Consider the following 17,898-nt stretch of genomic DNA (forward strand, 5'->3'; position numbering starts at 1 on the left):
AGGAAGATGTGTTCCACATTTCATTCTCACAAGGGCAACTCTCACAAGGCAATAGTAATGTTCACAGTAGTAGAGATTCTATGGTTAATGTTTTCAGGTTTTGGATTGTGCCTTAAATATATGTATGTAAGAAGATATTATGAAATTAAAGCTATCTTCTCTTTGCAGACTATGCTTTTTAGTGTTGATGCTGATTTATCTGTGAGTGATGGCTGAGTGGGACACAGAAGTTTTCTGCTTGAATCCACAGAATTACTCAGGTAGTTGTGTTGACAAGAGCCTGGGACTTGTGTGCTGTGGATGAGCAATTGTCTGTATGTGATATAGGTAATCGGTAGTTTATTGCTCAGTATTTTCATTTTGCATGTTGTAATTTCTCTGACTCTTGTAACTCTGATTTTTTTTAGTTTCTGCTAGCATGGATGACATCTCTTCAACTTCTTGTTCCCAAAATAGAAACATGTAAAGAAAAAAAAGTACAAGGAGGGGGAAGAGATTTGGAGCTATGTCAGTGAAAATGTACATGAGGGTGTCATGGGCACAAATGTTGGAATTAATTCTGAGTGGCATTGTCACTAGAGCAAAAATGTGTAAAGATTACATAGTAAGGTGGCTGTGTGTCCAAATGACACCTTCTGACTAGACCCAATTCTGACTAGGACATGCAGATAGGACTCCTGTTTTGGTCAGTGGCAGCAACGTGACTTATGTCCAAAGCCAGACAACTCCATACACTCATTTTTGTCAGACAGTCTAAGCATATCTTGAGAGGAAATTGCAGCTGAAAGAGTATCTTCATTGGGAAGTTAGCTGCGCTTTAGTCCCAGACCCCACCTGATCTCATTTTCTTACTGAGAATGCTGTATTTGAAATGCAGTTTTGATAAAGTGGGCTGCTGAAAGATTTAAAATATAAAGCTTTGAAATAGTGTCTAAAAGCAAGTACTTGTTTATTATAAAGCACAGACTCACAGAAGGCAAACTACAGCTGGGGATTGTTCATCCATGCTCAAGTTTATCAAAGTGCAACTCTTCATGACAAATACACTGTGACATTCAGCCGTTTCGTCTTTGCAGTGCTCAGCTGGTATCTGTATGGAGAAGAGTTGATGTTAATTATTTTTTGTTACAAGATCAGGATCAATCTTTGTGGGTAAACATTGTTTAAAACATGAATTGGCTACTTTGAAGTGAGGAATTGTCACTTTGATTTACCATTATCACAGAAGGAAGGTCCTATTTGCAATTCTTAAGCCATAGATGTGCTATAAATATGCCTTGGTTAATTTTAGGAATTTCATTTTAAATTTACTGTAACATTTTACTGGAATACTTTTTTAAGTAAATTACCATTGCAGTGGTGTAACTGAATTATTACCTATTAACTGCCCTTCACAGAAGACGAGAAATCTTAATGAATAACAAAATTAGTGAGGACATTTCAGTCATAGTGACCAGATCCATACAGCCAACTGAAAGAAGTAAAAATAAAACATAAACTCTCCTGCTGTCTACTTTGTGCCGGCCTTATATCATGTAAGTTCACTAATGTGCGTATGCATATGTGTATGTACCCATGTACAGCTGTCTTAAACAAATGAAAAACCCAGCACTGATGAAACTGACTTCATAAACATGGCTGTGGGTGGCTGCTTATACTTTTCCACAAGAGGTTGTTTTTCCACCAGGAGTGTCTCTCATGGTGTAAAATGAGCTATTGATAATTGGGCAGAGAATGAAATGGTCAGAGCAGTATAAGAAGCTGTGTAGAATAGGTGGCCTTAACAAAATGATTTCTGTTGTGGTTTAATTTAATTTAATCAAAAAATATTTATCCAGGAACATGTTTTATGTGGTTTTAAGCTATCAAAACAGTAATACTTCCAATATCTTCTTTTGTGTTTTGTTGCCTTCTCTTATTTCATTTGCCATACATGAAACTAGAGAATCACTTTAAAGAATCATCTTAAAATGGAAAGAGATTTTGAGATTGTTTAGTCTGTCCTGCTGTTCTAAGGTATGATGCTTGTTTGACATTTCCGTTGCTGGGAAAACCACAGTCACAGAATCACAGAATGGTTTAGGTTGGAAGTGACCTTAAAGATCATCTCGTTACAACCCTCTACCATGCGCAGGGACACCTTCCACTAGACCAGGTAGCTCAAAGCCCCATCCAAACTGGCCTTGAGGACTTCCAGTGGTGGGGCAGCCACAGTTTCTCCAGGCAAACTGTTCCAGTGCCTCACCACCCTCACAGGGAAGAATTGCTGGGTTGGTATGCTGTCATCCTGTTGTAGAAGGCCACCAAATCTGTCAGCACGGTTTGCTCTTAGTGAAGCCATGTTGGCTGTCACCAATCACCTTACTGTCCATATGCATTAACATAGTATCCAGGAGGATCTGCTCTGTGATCTTGCCAGGCACTGAGGTAAAATTGACATCTGTAGTTCCCTGGGTCTTCCTTTTTTCGCTGTTTAAAAATGGGGGTTATATTTCCCTTTTTCCAGAGAGCAGGAACTTCTCCAGACTGCCATGACTTCTCACATATGATGGATGGTGTCTTAGCCACTTCATCTGCCAGTTCTCTCAGGACCAATGGGTGTATCTCTTCAGGTCCCATGGACTCGTGCACCTTCAGGTTCCTTAGATGTTCTCATACCTGATCATCTCCTACAGTGGGCAGCTCTTCTCCCAGTCTCTGCCTTTGCTTTCTGTGACTTGGGCAGTCTGGCTGGAGCTCTTGCTGGTAAAGATGGAGGCAAAAAAGTTGTTGAGTACCTCAGCCTTTTCCATGTCCCAGGTGACCAGATCTCCCATAACCTTTCAGAGAGGAACCGGATTTACTGTAGTCATATCAGTGATTCACTTTCTTTGTAAGAAAGCTTTGCAGTGTGTTTTGCTTGAGTCTTTCTTGCTGCATTATTTCTTGTTTTACTCCCTTTTGCATTGAGGAAGAAAACACACCATTCATCTTTGTGGCAGCCTTACTTGTTCTGGTGGGTTACTTTAGTACTTTTTAATCTAAACATTCCCAATTTAACAACCTTTCTGTGTAGCTTATGTATCCAGCTCCTTGGCTGGGTGTTTTGTTTGGTGGGATTTTTTTTTTTTCACCTTCCCCTTTCCCCCCTACCTTTAGCAGTTGTTGAAACCTGGTGTTCAAAACTAGACCCAGTATTTCAGCTGGGGCCTTAGCTGCGCTGAGTTCAATGAGGGAATTACTTCACATCTTGGAAGAATAAAAGACGATGTATTTGGCTGTAACATATACAACACTGTTTTCAACTTCAGTTAAATCCCACTAGATACTTACCATCCAAAATGTCTATAAGTGGGGTTCCTGGAGCAATGGGGATGTTTGATGTTGTCTCATTGATGATGTTGAGGAGCGATTTGACTTCTGATTCTAGATGCTCCACTGTTTTTATTACTTTCTAATGAAAACAAGGGAGACATGGGGGAAGGAGATAGTCAAAAGGTCAAGTGGAAGGAGATGAACCACATTTCTTAGCAAAAGTGCAAATCTAAAGTTAACAGCTAATTTTATTTATATTGTTATATAAATATTTCTTGTCATATGACAAGATCTTATATATAAATATATGTATTTATATTTATATTTATAAATATTTATATATTTATAATATATATTATAGAATATATAATATTTATAATATTTATATGTAACTATATAGATATAAATATTTCTTGTCTTATGCTGCCCTCTAGTGGCATGAAGTATTAAAACTTTGTTTCACAAGAGTTAAATTGCAGCCCCTCTGTATAAAGAATCACCCATAATTTCACTTCCTGGGGGGAGCCTTGCATTAACTGGCTTTTTTGGAGAGTTGTAAACTGACATCTGAAAAAACAGTCAGACCTGGAATAGAATAAAATCAAGAAGGGACAGTGCCTAGAAGCAGCATTCCTTCTTTGGTCAAAAGGATGGGGCGGAGCTCTGGTAAGGTCAAGGAGCTAGTGCAATAGCTCGTACCTCTTCAATAATATCTAAGCGTTCGTGGATTGCATCGTGTTCGTTACACCAGCTTCCTCCTCCCAGACTTCCAGGTAACACACTGACAGGGTCTGTAGCAGCTGGAAAAATAGCCACATTTAATGAGCAGGAGGTTCTTAATAGCAGTCCTTACCTTTTGGACTTCTGAAGTGGTATTTTGATTGCTAAACAACGTTGTTTATGAAACCAAATGTAAGAGTCCCAGGTAGTAACTGAATCTCCCAATAACTACACGTATACCCTTGTGCTGTGAGTGTTTCCTTGCCTGTACACATTGTCAGGATCGGTTGGAACAAGGTGTTTTCTCTTGCAGGGGTATTTTTTTTTGTTTGTGTATGTGTTTGTTTCACACAATCTGGTTTTTCCTACCTGTGTAGTGTAAGTTTATAGACTGTAACTCAGTCTCTTCTAAGTGCTGGGAAGATCTGCCTTACTCTTCAGCTTCTTTGAGACTTTCTTCAGAAGCAGCTGGTACTATAAAGCTTTGAAGAGTAAATAAGTTCATCCACTTACACTCCAAATGGATAATAGCTGTTTATTCTGCAGTGTCAGAAACTTGTTCATAACAGTCCGATTTTGCAGTGAGAAGGGAAACAATAAAAATGTGTACAGCTCGTGCCATTTACTGACCGAGTCACCCATATATGCTGCTACATATGAAGTCACTTATCTCTGTCAATTACCTATTTACCTCTCAGTACTCACAAACTCTTGTTCTTTGAATGTTTCATTCTGCAGGTTCTACTCCATGAAAGGTCAGTACCTACTGGTGTCAGTGCTTTAATGTAGCCAATTTCCTTTCATAGCTTTTGTGTATCAGTCAGTAACATTTAGTTTTTAATATGTGTACACAGAACTGTAATGGTGTATTTTAAAACCCACTAAAGTGATAGCATATCTTGCTCCATATAAAGTTAGGTCTTGTTCTTGTTTGAGGCCTGAGGAACCTATGATAATGGGAAAGCAGCAGTAACTCATTAAGTTGGTTGGTTGTAAGAGAGACAGAGGAACTTCTGAGCTTGTGTTACAAAGAACACTAAAGAAACATAAAATCAACTAATTCTGTCTTCAGTACTGTTGTGTGAGAGCAGTGATTTGGAACTGCTGCTGTGTTTTGTCGCAGGTCTCTTCCCAGATTTCTGGAGTGCAGGTATCAGATGATGGAGAACACAGCAGTAAGGGTTATAGCCATTGCAGTTTGATGGGGTGAGAGATGTACTCGGAGTTGGAATGGTATCCTTGAATATCCAGTATCCTTGAAATTGGAAGCCGGGGGGGGGGGGGGGGGGGGGGGGAAGAGGAGAGGATTAAAATACGATCCGATGTACTAGGCATTATTTAGAAATTGTTTTGGCAGAGCTTAAGAGAGACTGTTTAGTTATTCATTTGTTGGATTTTGATCCTGGAGCTTTTTGGTACCTTCACCAGGAGGTGGTGCTGTTAGGACAGGATCCTAGGGGCTTACATCTACCTGTTCGAGGCAGACTGGTGAAATACAGCAGGTACTTAAACTGCTTTGCAGTTGGCCCCCTCCTGTCTCCTCCCTGTCTCCTCCGGTGTTTCAGGAGTGTTCTTACCTTGTAACTTAGTGCTCAAGTGAACCATGCTACTTGCAAAATTATTTCTTGTTCACATGTTTTTTTTTCCATCATGGCTGGAACAACATGGTGATACTGAAATTCTGTGTTAGAAATGGAGGTTACAAAGCAGTGGCCACTTTTTGACTACAAACTTTGTCTTTCCTAAGAATGGGAAGACAAGTTCCATTTTACTGTCAGAGATTAATAAATAACCATCTTTCCAGTATTTCCAGCTCTAGCTCTCAGCATCAAGCTTGATGGCCTGACTCAGCTGTATGCTGAACTGCCATCCACAGTGTTGGAGAGAGAACAAGGGCAAGCAGAAGGCATGGTGATGATGTAACTGTGGATTGGTTGTTGACTGATAGGAATATTCCCAGATCTAACTACAAATGAACTGTGAAAAGAGGCAGCATAAATCATTATGTGGACTAAGGGCAAATCAGAAAATTGAAGAATCCCCCAGGAGGCTGTTTTTGACTATATTAACCTCATTGTAGATGCCTGCATCACAAGGTTGGGTAGACACTTTGGGAGAAGGCCATCATCAGTTGTATGTGGTTGTTAAAGGAGCTTTAGGCCAGCGTAAGTTACATGTGTAGTTTGTCTGTTCTCTAGAAATGGGAGTGCAAGAGGGTTAATGCTGGCTAGCTGAAGTTAATGTTGGCTGCTTCTCTGGTCATGCATCTTCTATTATACTGATCCATAAAGAAAGGCCAGAGCTCTGGTGCTGCAGGAGAAGCAGAAACAGCTGTCTGTCGTGCCCTAATCAGACTCTGACCCATGCTGGCCTTTCCAAACTGCCTAAATGGCATGGTGGGCATGTGTGTTGGCATTGCGCAGGGGCTCCTTTCACCTCTCCTGTACAGGACCTTAAATCTGCAGAGTGACTTTTTGAAGCAGAAACTATGTAAGGTCTTAACCCAAACTGCCACTTTAATCAGTCCTTTAGCTTAGCCCTTCTGTGTGAAAGAGGACTTCATTCAGCACAAACCTCTGCATTCGCCTGACTGCTACTTTAGGCAGGTGTATGTAGATGGGGAGGTTAGAGATGATGGATGACTGTCATTTTTTCAAAGCAGGGTGTGCCATGATAGGTATGTACAGCCAAGGTGAGGTTGTTGCATCTCACTGTGAGGTTGGCAAAACACTAACATGCGGGCACATGCACGTCTAGAGAACTAGGTGTGAAGGTGGTGTTGTGAAATGCAGGACTTGGTAGTACTTGGTTCCTTGGGGTGGTTTGTTCCTTGGGATGGGGTTGTCTCTTCTAACATGGAGACAGACAGCTTTCTGTCACTCGGTGCACTGCTGTGTTATAAACTATAATAGGCTTACCAGAGGAGGAGGATGTGTCTCACCCAAGTTTGATAGGACTATAAGATGTTACTCAGAACCACAGGACTCTCACAGTGCCTAAAGAATTTGAGAAGCAGTCTGAGCGTAAGTGTCTCAGGAAGTACCTGATAGCTGTTGTTAACAAGTGGTAAGAGTTAGCAGAAACCAAAGAATGTCTCATGCCCAGACCTCACAGTGTGGAGGTGGCTCGGGGATGACGAAGCAGAAACCTCTCAGTTACAGCCTGTGTGTCTGTGTCTTTAGTTAGTGATTTTCACACCAAAGCAGAGGTGGTCTTGCACTTGCCCCTTCACCACCATGCCGGAAAAGCAGAGTACCAGACGTGGGTGGTTGCTGCTGCTGTCTGGCAGCCAGTGCTTGTTCAGTGTAGTTTCCTTCTGTTTTCTGAGACCTGGCTTGACGCTTTGGCTGCTAAAATCCCTGATTGTTATTTTGTTGTCTGGCTTTATCTCTTAACCCACAGCCTTTATCTCTATGATGGGCTGCTCACAGTACACATCTGGTCCCTTGTAAATAAGGCATGTATCTGGGTCACTGTGGTCAAACAATTCAGCTGAAGCAATAATTTCCATATGCTCAAAGAGAATCACATGTTGCTTATGAGTGCTGCCCTTCTCTGTATTGCAGTTGGTGAAAGAAAATGACACAGTCTGCCTTTGGCACTGACCTTCTCCAGCAGCATCTCTACCTCACATGATAATAGCAGTCACCTTGTAAAGGAAGTGAAGAGTGGAAGGCTGCAGTAGAAGCCATGTAAGCAAAACATCTTTTAGGATACTTCAGTGTACTTGCATCTCTACCTCACATGATAATAGCAGTCACCTTGTAAAGGAAGTGAACAGTGGAAGGCTGTAGTAGAAGCCATGTAAGCAAAACATCTTTTAGGATACTTCAGTGTACTTGCTCTCTTGCTGCCGAGGAAGCATTTTAAAAATGTAAATTACAGTTTTTACTTGCCTGTGTGTCAAAGCATATGCATAAATGCAGAAAACTTTCACAGCAAATTCTAAAGCTAAGAGCTTTTAACAGTAACCTGTTCTTTGTATACTGTATAAATTACATATTTAAAATGTGTGGGTACTTGCAATTTCTGATAGCTTAAGCAAGTGTGTAGGAGGCATATTTCAATGTCTTAAATATTTCATTTCAAACAAAGGATTACTTCAGGCAGGTATTTATTGTAACATTTCAATATAGCAGAGACACGTTACCTTTCAAGAAAGAACATTATCTTTCAGTTAATTTCCCATTTGCAAAATCCCACCTCATGTTTCCTGCAAGTAAGGCATTCAATTATTGAAGTGCATTCTATTTGATATATCGGTAGTTATTTTCTATCAAGAATGAGAACTCTCTTGTTCAAGATAAGAAAACAACCTGCACCTTTTTTCCTCTGATTAAGTCTCTTATGCTATGTTGATAGTGCCCATGAGGGTGGGTAGTTCTAACTAACCAATGCTGTCATACAGTCAGACACCAGTAGGTGGAGCAGGAAAATGGAGAATCTCTGAGTTGGTTGCTAATAAGGGTAAGTTTAATAAAAGAGTATGCTTGATGTTTGAAAGAAGTAGCATAATGAAGAGTAAAGATGTATGTATCATGGTCAGCCTGACTGTACAGAACTTGATCTTATAGCAGGGGATAGAAAGAGCAATGAAGTAATAACTGAAACAATCTTAGCAAACAGGTTAAGAGCAAAGGCCTTAGTTTTAGAGTAACTCTTGGTGAAGCTCCTCTGCCTCCTGTATATAGATTCCCCCAGTGCCACAAGATGTTGCTTCTGCACACTCCCTGAAGAAGTCCTCATCTAGGATCATCAGGATTCTGTCTATCCAGATGCTGTTAAATGGTTCATTTTGATCACCCAAGTAGTTGCTCATTTTAAGCATCAGAATAAACCTGAGTAACTGTTTCTTCACTGTCATTTGCTGCTGTTACTAAGACTGACAGAGCTGAAGTACACAATCACACACATCTGAAAGGTCTTTGCAAGTATCCTTCCTAAAGATGCATTGCTGGTCAAACTGAAGTTACAGGCTTGAGAAAGAAATTACTGGGTTGGGTTCTTTGGTCTGTGTTATGGAGAAGGTCAAGCTGAGTCCTTAAAGTCCATAAAACTCCTTTTGCACCATTCTGTGAACCGTGCGGTTTTGAAAGTTTAACTGGAAGTTCATGTTTGCTCAGTAGGGAGGGGAGGGGTAAAACTAAGCAGGCCACAAGCCTAATGAAAGGCAGTGAGATTGAAACAAGAACCAGATGGCAAATAAGGAAGGCTGAAATCATGTGACAGACTAAAGAGAATAAAGGAGAACATGTACAGCTCTTCAAGAAAATGTGCTATGCTTTATGTTCTTATTTGCACTGCCTTATGTTTAGCAGTATCCTTTTATTCCTGGAGTGTATGGCATAAGGTGGTCAGATAACTTTTAATGAGAAAATGGAGTAGTAATGGATTTATGTTCCAGTAGGAAAAAAGTTATGAACTTGAGTATCAAGTTCAAATGGTGAACCCATTAACCAGTTTGGGAAGAATACAACAGACCTCTGAGGGGATTTGCTGATCTTTGCTTAAATTATTCCTGTCTAAATGTAAGTATTGGACTCCACTTTAACAGTTATACATAACTTTGAAGTGTTAGTTCAAGGAGTTACATAGTTTATAAAAGTAGTTGGTGAAGTTAACTTGCAGCTGAATACAGGAGAGGCTCAACTGCTTTGAACCTGAGCTGATACTAATGCTATCAGTTATTGTCAGATCTAAGACCAAGTTAAGCCAAGACTGTTAGTCACATTTAATTCTGGGGACTGTACTCAAAGGCATCAAATTTAGTTTCTGGCTATGTCAGCCCTTAATTATGTTGGCATACTTAGATATGGAATATTGGATTAACTCTCTGTACCACTACTGGCTTCATCATCACCAGTGTGCCCAAATCAGTTTTAAGCTGTATTATATATATAATTTAACTTGTATCAAATTTTATTGTTAGGACACAAAAGATAATTGATTTGGATAGAACATGTTGTATTGGAAATGCTTTTTAATGTGTCAATTATCTTCAAATTCTTACATACTCAAGAGCATATCTTTAACTGCACATAGAGCATCTTCCAGGCTGTAACCCATAAACTACTGCCCAATGCTTACCTGTGATTTATGCGCTTCTGAACCTCTTTCTAGAGTTTTGAGTTTCTAGTTGCTTAAAGATAAGGGAATACTTGCCTTCAGTGATTGCAGTAAAGACTGCAGTAATTGTAATACATATGTAAGATTTATTTGCTGTTTATATACTGTCACAGCTTACTATGCTTTACACTGGAGGCAACAGCAAGAATTTGCTTATATATTTACATGTGTAAACATATAAGCAGAGATCACACCTTTATTAGGCTGTAGCTTTTATGACAGGACAATATTACAAATTCCATACAGGGCAAATGTGGAATATCCAAAGTGGGAGATGGAAAGTAAACATTGTATATTAGACAAAGAATCGTCAGCAGAAAAGCTCTTCTGGAATTTGGGGGATGGGGGATTGTTTTGTTTTTGTTTGTAGTTTGTTGGGGTTTTTTTTAATGATTTCAAGAAGGTATGTTTAATGTTTTTAATGACTGTTTAGAGATCAATCTGTTATGTGTACATTCACAGTGTACTTCAACTGCTACCTGAATGCCAAGTTTTGGAAAGATTTCAAACATGGAACAAAATCCAAGGGATTCCTCTAGTATCTGAGATTCATGAGCCTTTGATGATAATGAAAGCATCCTGAAATAAGTTTCTTCCTTGAAATCAATTGCTTTTAATATTCATTTTAGAAGCTGAATAACCATATCAGAAAGTAAAGTTCTAAACTTGCAAACTCAGTTCATACTCTATCAAGATGTAGAATACGCTACTATGAATGCCATTTCAGATCCTAGATCAGTTAAGATTGAACTTATTGTAGTTCTTTTTTTCCCTGAAGGAGAAGGACCAAAGAGGAAATCTCATGCATTGTGGGATGTATTGCATTCAAGAAGGTGGATGATGATATCAACCTACCAGTTCTCGCTTCTCTACCTTGTCTGTCCTATCAACCTACACGCGAGTGTAACGTAGTGATATGTTCTGTTTGTACCCTGCCTCACCTGTGCCTCTGAAATATGCAAAATCAGAAATGGGACTTGATAAAAGTTCATCCTGATTAGGAGATAATTGCCATGTATTTCTGTGTAAAACTACTTTGTTTGGACAAAGTTTTTGCCGTCATGATCTGTCTCATTCTGGTTTCACAAAGGAGCTTCAGCTCTCACTAACCCAGCACTGGAGACTGCGAGGGAGTGTACAAGGCCAGAGGTAGCTCATGCTGCCAGTGGGCACTCTCTTTTTCAGCCCCAGAAAAATCTGAGGCCCCTACCATCACTATCTGCCAAAAGCAAAATTACAACTTGAAAAAACACTTTCTTCTTCTGATGTGTTACCATATTTGTGATTGTAAGAAGCACTGAAGTTTTGTGTATTTTTCATTCAAAGGAAGGAGGATGACAGTAAAATGTTCTTGTAAGAGAGCTGTTGGCTTGGATTATGTTTCCAGCAGTCAGGGAATATCCTCTCCTGTTTGCTGCTGCAATGGAGAATGACTACGGGGAACTAAACTGAGATGTGAGCTATGCAATTTGCGGGTAGGTTATGCTAATTTGTGCTGTGACTTACAGAGGGTTACCCTGATGCTTTGGGATGCAGAAAAAGTCTCCGTTTATACTGTATTTATTTCTGTGTGAATATATATTTGTTTTGGAAACTAAGGCAAAGTGTCACGAGGATTTTAGCCAGTAGCCGTATAGGACATGCTTGTGTGTGAAAGAGATGAACCATTTTAGAAAGGAGCCATGTCGTAGCATGTGTAAAGAATGTAAGTTACGTAAAATGGGTGACCGCAAGTCTAGTTTGAGAATGGAGGATGTGAGATACATGAGTATTTGATGCCACCATCAATTTGAGGATGACCACGGGTATCAGGGGATAAAGAGTTTCTCAATTTTATGAGGATATGGGTTTTGGTCTGTGTTTAGTAATAGGAGATGCAGTCCTGGGGAGCTGGTGTGGTGAGGCTGTGACCTATTAGTCAGCTCTGTGGTTATGTAGTTTGCATATGAGTCAGTTATGGTAGTAGAAAGAAATATGATAGTTCAATGAAAGAATATCCTCGTAGTTTTTTTTCTAATAATTAAGTCTAAGAACTTGTCTGAAGACTTATTTTCCTCTGGCAGCTAGTTCATGTATTCAGCAACAACTCAGGAAGTGAAATAGTGAGATAGATGTAGATATACACACACAGAGATATACATACATGCATATTAGATCCAGGCATTCATGACCAAGACTCACAACTGCTTCAACCAAAGCCAGTCATCTGTGTTTATAAATATAGCTGCATCCTGCAGATGAACAGAAGGAGTCCTATATTTCCAGACTTTTGAGTTTGATATTAACCTTTGCTTTGCACATGGAGGTATTTGGTTTGTGTAGCAGGGTTTTGGAGGGGGGTGATGGTGCTACAGGGACCCATGCTGGAGCAGTTTGTGAAGAACTGCAGCCTGTGGGAATGACTCATGTTGGAGAAGTCCATGGAGGACTGTCCTCCATGAGACGGACCCCACCCTGGAGCAGGGGAAGAGCGTGAGGAGTCCCCCCCTGGGGAGGAAGCAGCAGCAGAGACAACGTGTGATGAACTGACCCCAACTCCCGTTCCCCATCCCCGTGTGCTGATGGGGGCAGAGGGAGGAGGTGGAAAAAATCAGGAGTAAAATTAAGCCCAGGAAGAAGGGCGGAGTGGAGGAAGGTGTTTCTAAGATTTGGGTTTGTTTCTCATTATCCTACTGTGATTTGATTGGTCATAAATTAAACTAATTTCCTCCAGTTGAGTCTGGTTTACTGAGGATGCTAATTGGTGAATGAACTCTCCCTGTCCTTATCTCGACCCATGAGGCTTTCATTGTATTTTATCTTCCCTGTCCTGTTGAGGAGGGTGGCTTTGGGTGGCACCTGATGTCTAGCCAGGGTCAACCCATCACATCTACAGAACTTAATAAATTCATTTTAACTAAAAATAACAAAACATAGAGTTTTACATTAAATCCATTAAAAGACTCATTTCCACACAGAACCACTACCTTCAGATGCCTCATGTTCTGAAAAACACACCTACATCTGAGAGCATCTTCCTTGGTGGAGCTCAGATACAAGCGTTTGCAAGGACTGTAATCCTTGCATTAGCGACAGTAATACTGGCAGGTTTCTACAAGGACAGAAAATACCTGTAACATGGGGTATAGGTTAAAGCGCTACTAATTTAATAGTAGAGAAATATGAGTTCACGTCTGGTTTAAGATAGGACAACTCTCATAAGCTTTTATTGTGGATTTAGTTCTATATGCAGTAGTTTAATCTTCTGGAGGCAAAATGCTGTTCTGTAAGAATGCAAGTCCTCAATTTTGGGCAAAAATAAGATGTTCTGAAGGGATTATTTCTCTCAAATTTCTAGGCAGTGGTCTAGCTTATAGATCTCAGCTTTGATATTGCATGTTGACATCAGAGCATCCAAAAATAGTCTGAGAAATCATAATATGTTAGCTGAATATAAAAAGACATTCTCACACTTGGTTTGCTTTAACTTGTAGTTAAAACTGAAGGAAACATCTGTTTAAAAACAAATCACGCCATAGTGTGGAGTATCGAGTAGCGATGTCCCCACTGCAGTTCCTCTGTTGCCGTTTCCCTAGTAGCATGCTCAGTCTTTGGTTTGCTCAGCTAAATGGAGCACGTCAGTGGGGCCAGCCTGTTGGCCTGCTTGACAGGTACTTGTTTATCTGGACTCCAGGTCACCTCTCTGCCATGCATAATCATACAGCAAAGACTTTGCTGCTGGGGACAGAACAAGTTGCCCAGATGTTTTTGTAAGAATGGAAATATATTTAAATGGGGCAGGCATTGAATGCTCCAGTGCTACAGGCTGTGTTGTATGCTACATTAGAGCAGCACCCCACAAACTGACCCAGCAGTGACAGCGAAGAACAGCCATTAAGCAGAAGCATGTGGTTGCATCCAGAAGGGCTCTCACACCAGCCTCTCCTCCTGAGCTGTTTGGAGTCTGAGCTCTATGACTATGAGACTGTTCATATTAATGGCTGAATTAAAACACAGATTCTGCTTTGGCTAACTGTGAACCATTTTAAGAGGAACCCATGGGGGCTGGAGGGAGGACGTGTAAGGAGATTAAAAGTTAGGTTCCCCCACTCATAAGTAGCAAAGGGAAAGTGGGGATGACTTTTTTTTTAAGCCTGTCAGCTAGACAGGGTACAGCCCTGGCTGTGACAGACACAATTTCCCCTCTTTTCTGTACACCACTGAGACACTAAAAATGATTCCCTGACTGAAGAGCTACCACCTGGCATGTTACTGGTTACTAGTCTCCACTGCAGTTACTATTCAGCTACTATTCCTTTTAGCTGGATTTATCTGATTTTGCTAATGATTTCAGCTTAAAACCATGCTTTTGGGAATAAGCAAAAATTGCTCTTCTAGCATTTTTTATTCTTCTTCTTTAATTTCACAATTTTTGATTTTTTTCTTTTTGTGATGCCGACAAAACTCACAAAAGGATAGCAAGTACCTGTGGGGTGAAAACAAGTGAGAGTGTCCTTGCTAGGGTATTGATATTTCAGTCCATCACTGATAAACATTACAAAGCCAGTCGGATGGGAGGGAGTCAAGGCAAGGAAGAGTGACTAGGACTTGGGGGCAGTTTTTCAGGAAGTGTTTTGATTGTAATGGAAACTTACTACCCTGCTGCAAAATACAAACACTGTGTGTTGTCAAGAGGCAAGAGCCGAGGGAAAATAAAGCTGGGCCTCAGCTAGCAGAAAACACGTAATGCAAACAGGCTGGGAAGGCAGGTTTGTGGTTACGTGGGGACTATAAACCCTTGAACTAGCCAAAGTGAATAGCTTTCAGCCACACTCTCAGCTACAGCACGATTACAAATTATTCCATCACAGCATGATTACAAATTATTCCATTACTAATCTGTTGTTAATGAAAGTAAAATTCAGATGCAAGTTTATCAGGTGTTCTGTGTTTGTACTCCCAAGGCATTTGAAGAAGGCGTTATGCGCCTCAGTCTCAGGGATAAGTAATCCAAAGCAGAAGATAGAAGACATGGTGCTGTTACCAACAAACCTTAAAAGAAGGGTTTGAATCAAGGAAAATATTTCTCTGTTCACCTTGAACTTTGATCTCATTTCCAAGAGTGTATGTTAATAAGGCTGCCAGACAGTAATTATGGAAATGCCGGGTACTGGCAGCAGCACCTGAATGTGCTCCTAAATTTCTGAAAATACAGTGATAGTATCTCCCATGAAAAGTGAAAAATCTCAACCAAAGCAATATGCCTCCAGGACACACTCTTAATAGCACAAAAATTGAGTTTTTCCTGTTAAAAACAATATTCCTACAGAATTGCAACACATACCTGTGTCACCTTCACATAAAACCTATACACTAAGCAATTCTTTACCTCCCCCTCCCACCCTATGCAAAAGCTTTGACCATGCTACAGCTAAGCTACAGTTTCTGCTTTGCAAGCTTGGAATCACTTACCTAAAAGATCTTGCTCCTGCAGGACTAAAATGAATGCCAGCACCCAAAGGAAAAGCATGGTTTCAGCCTCTCCAAGCTCTGCTGTAGTCCTGGTGGAGAGCTCTGCAGCCTCCCTCCCGGCTTCGTATTGACTCCTCCGTCCAGCCGTTCGTGCTGAGGTTTAGCCAGAGTTAGGAGGAAATATGCCCAGGCTGAGCCAAGATTCTTGAGCTGTTCTCTTCTGCTTCCCTCCTTTTAAAAACACACCCTTTCCAGCTCCATGCAAAGTCCAGTTACCCAGGCAAGCTGGCAGTTATCCAGGCTCCCCAAAGCTACGTTTTCTACCCTTCTGTTTATTTATGCAGGCTACAACTGAAACATGCTGAAGAGCTTTGGGTCCTGTAAATACAGAAGTTGGGCAAGAAAAGGAAGAGAGAAAGGAGGAGGAAGGGGTGCTGTATGTTTCTGTCCAGGATTTCATCTAGGGTGAGGAAAGCAGGAATGCTGAAGAACACAGTTATCTTTAGATCTTGTGAGCTTACAGGGCTTTTTCTATTATTTGTTCATTTCGAAGACTACAGAAACATCTCTTTTGGGCAGTACAAAGTGTAGCAGTGCTGTGGCAAGTGGCAACTATCTGTGGTGCTTTGTGTTTGCATGGTATCATAGGAGCTGAGGAGCCATCTGAGTCTTCTCAGTTTGGAAGGTTTTTGAAATAGGTTTGACTTGGTAACATCACGTGCAAAAATAGTTCTGCTAATGGTATTCTGACAATGCTGTGATTTTTAGCAGGATCTTAATTAGATGTTAATTGTCTTGAGTGTTCATAGGTGCTGACTGGGTGTCAGTCCTTGACCCAACTAGACTGGTGTTCAAAGACTTAACATATCTCCTTCCTAGTATTGTTCCTCATATTCAGTTGAGTTACCTTTTTCCAGACTATTGCAAGTAAAAGCTGAAAAGCCATTAAGTGTCCTAAAGGCCATTGTCCAGGATAAACAGTGTTCTCACTGTTGAAAATGTTAACCTTCAAACTAAAATAGATTTCCTTAGTCTTTACCACCTCCTTAGCAGTCAGAAAATCAAGTTATTTGTAGAAGATATCTGAGAGTGAGCCTATAGAGGTGTTATCACGGAGTTCAAGGTATAGTAATCCTCAGTGACTTCCAAATCAAGTTAGATTTTAAACTTAATTACAAGGCAAAATAGCGTCAGTAATAAAGATTCTGTGATTGGAATTTAGCTAGAAACTTTGTTGAGGCACTAAACTAAACAGGGCACAGAATATCTTTGGTGTGTGTTGAGCCTTCAGGGCTGGTGCTAGTAAGTCAACATTTTTATAAAATAAAAATGAAATAGGCTGTGGGAATTCTGGTTGTTTTGGCTTAAATTGCTACATAGCAATACTGCAATTGTAAAGAACTCTTGTTTTAGGAATAAATCCGATCAGTCCTGCTGAAAAATTACATAAATTTTAATTTTGTTACAAACAGGTCGCTAGAGAGGAACTGTGACAGGTGACAGTGAGTCCACTCTCTGTTTTATTCTGTTTGAGTATGAGACACTGATGTGGTAAGCTGTGATTTTTGATGTGAGAGATTATTTGCATGTTGTCTGTGCTTTGGAGAGAGAAGACTGAGGGATGGAAGAAGAACATTTCTGAGGAGTTGCCTGCTGTTTTCTGAATATGTTTGTGCTTTCTCTTTGTCCTTAAGCAGAATTACCCCATTCTTCAGCATTCTCTGTACTGCAAAGGGAGCCTGTTTGTGGATGCTTTTCTGCATGCTCTCTGCAGTCCTCTATGCCATACTATTAAAAAGCAGTGAACATTCACTGAATTGGTTTTCCTTTCAACACATTATAAAAACAAAAAAAGCAATTTCCATTCCAGGCCACCTCTGCTGAGGTTACTCACCCCCTTTACAACGTATTTCCTCGAGGTTCCTCCTGATTTGCTCTCAGGCCCCTGGAACAGTTCAGTCCCTCCAAGGCACTTGCTTTTCATTTTTACATATTGTGTTATGTTTTACCATAGTGAGGTGCTGGTAATATAGCCATGGAGAACTAAACAAAATAGTGAGGGTTTTCTTTAGTATTGTACTCCAGGGGTTGTTTTCGGTAATGAGAGAGGAGTCTTTTCCACTGCAGGAAAGTGCAGCCAGAAAAGAACACCTCTGCCAAGTAGGATTCTGGTTTTCAGTAGGACTACCTGTCCTGAGAATTTTTATTTTCTTAGTTAATTTCCTAAGATGACTTTTGTTATTTATAAATAGTCAGAATGAAGCTACAGATGAAGACAACTGAGAACATAAAGTAAAAAGAAGTCCA

General features: G+C 40.3%; 1 protein-coding gene across 1 annotated transcript; it reads right to left on the reverse strand.

Annotated features, from left to right (window-relative positions):
- Positions 1-925: 925 nt before the first annotated feature.
- Positions 926-15,911, reverse strand: PLAC9 (placenta associated 9). The gene is made up of 4 exons (XM_062613526.1): positions 15,592-15,911; positions 3,994-4,094; positions 3,313-3,433; positions 926-1,090 (listed from the first exon to the last, which is right to left on the reverse strand). Exons 1-4 carry the CDS (start codon positions 15,647-15,649, stop codon positions 1,080-1,082), a joined length of 291 nt encoding a protein of 96 aa, XP_062469510.1. The 5' UTR covers positions 15,650-15,911; the 3' UTR covers positions 926-1,079.
- Positions 15,912-17,898: the final 1,987 nt, after the last annotated feature.

The sequence above is a fragment of the Pezoporus occidentalis genome, unplaced genomic scaffold, assembly GCF_034315485.1.
Source record: "Pezoporus occidentalis ecotype Australia unplaced genomic scaffold, CSIRO_AGI_Poc_V1 ctg101, whole genome shotgun sequence".
Classification (NCBI taxonomy): domain Eukaryota; kingdom Metazoa; phylum Chordata; class Aves; order Psittaciformes; family Psittacidae; genus Pezoporus; species Pezoporus occidentalis.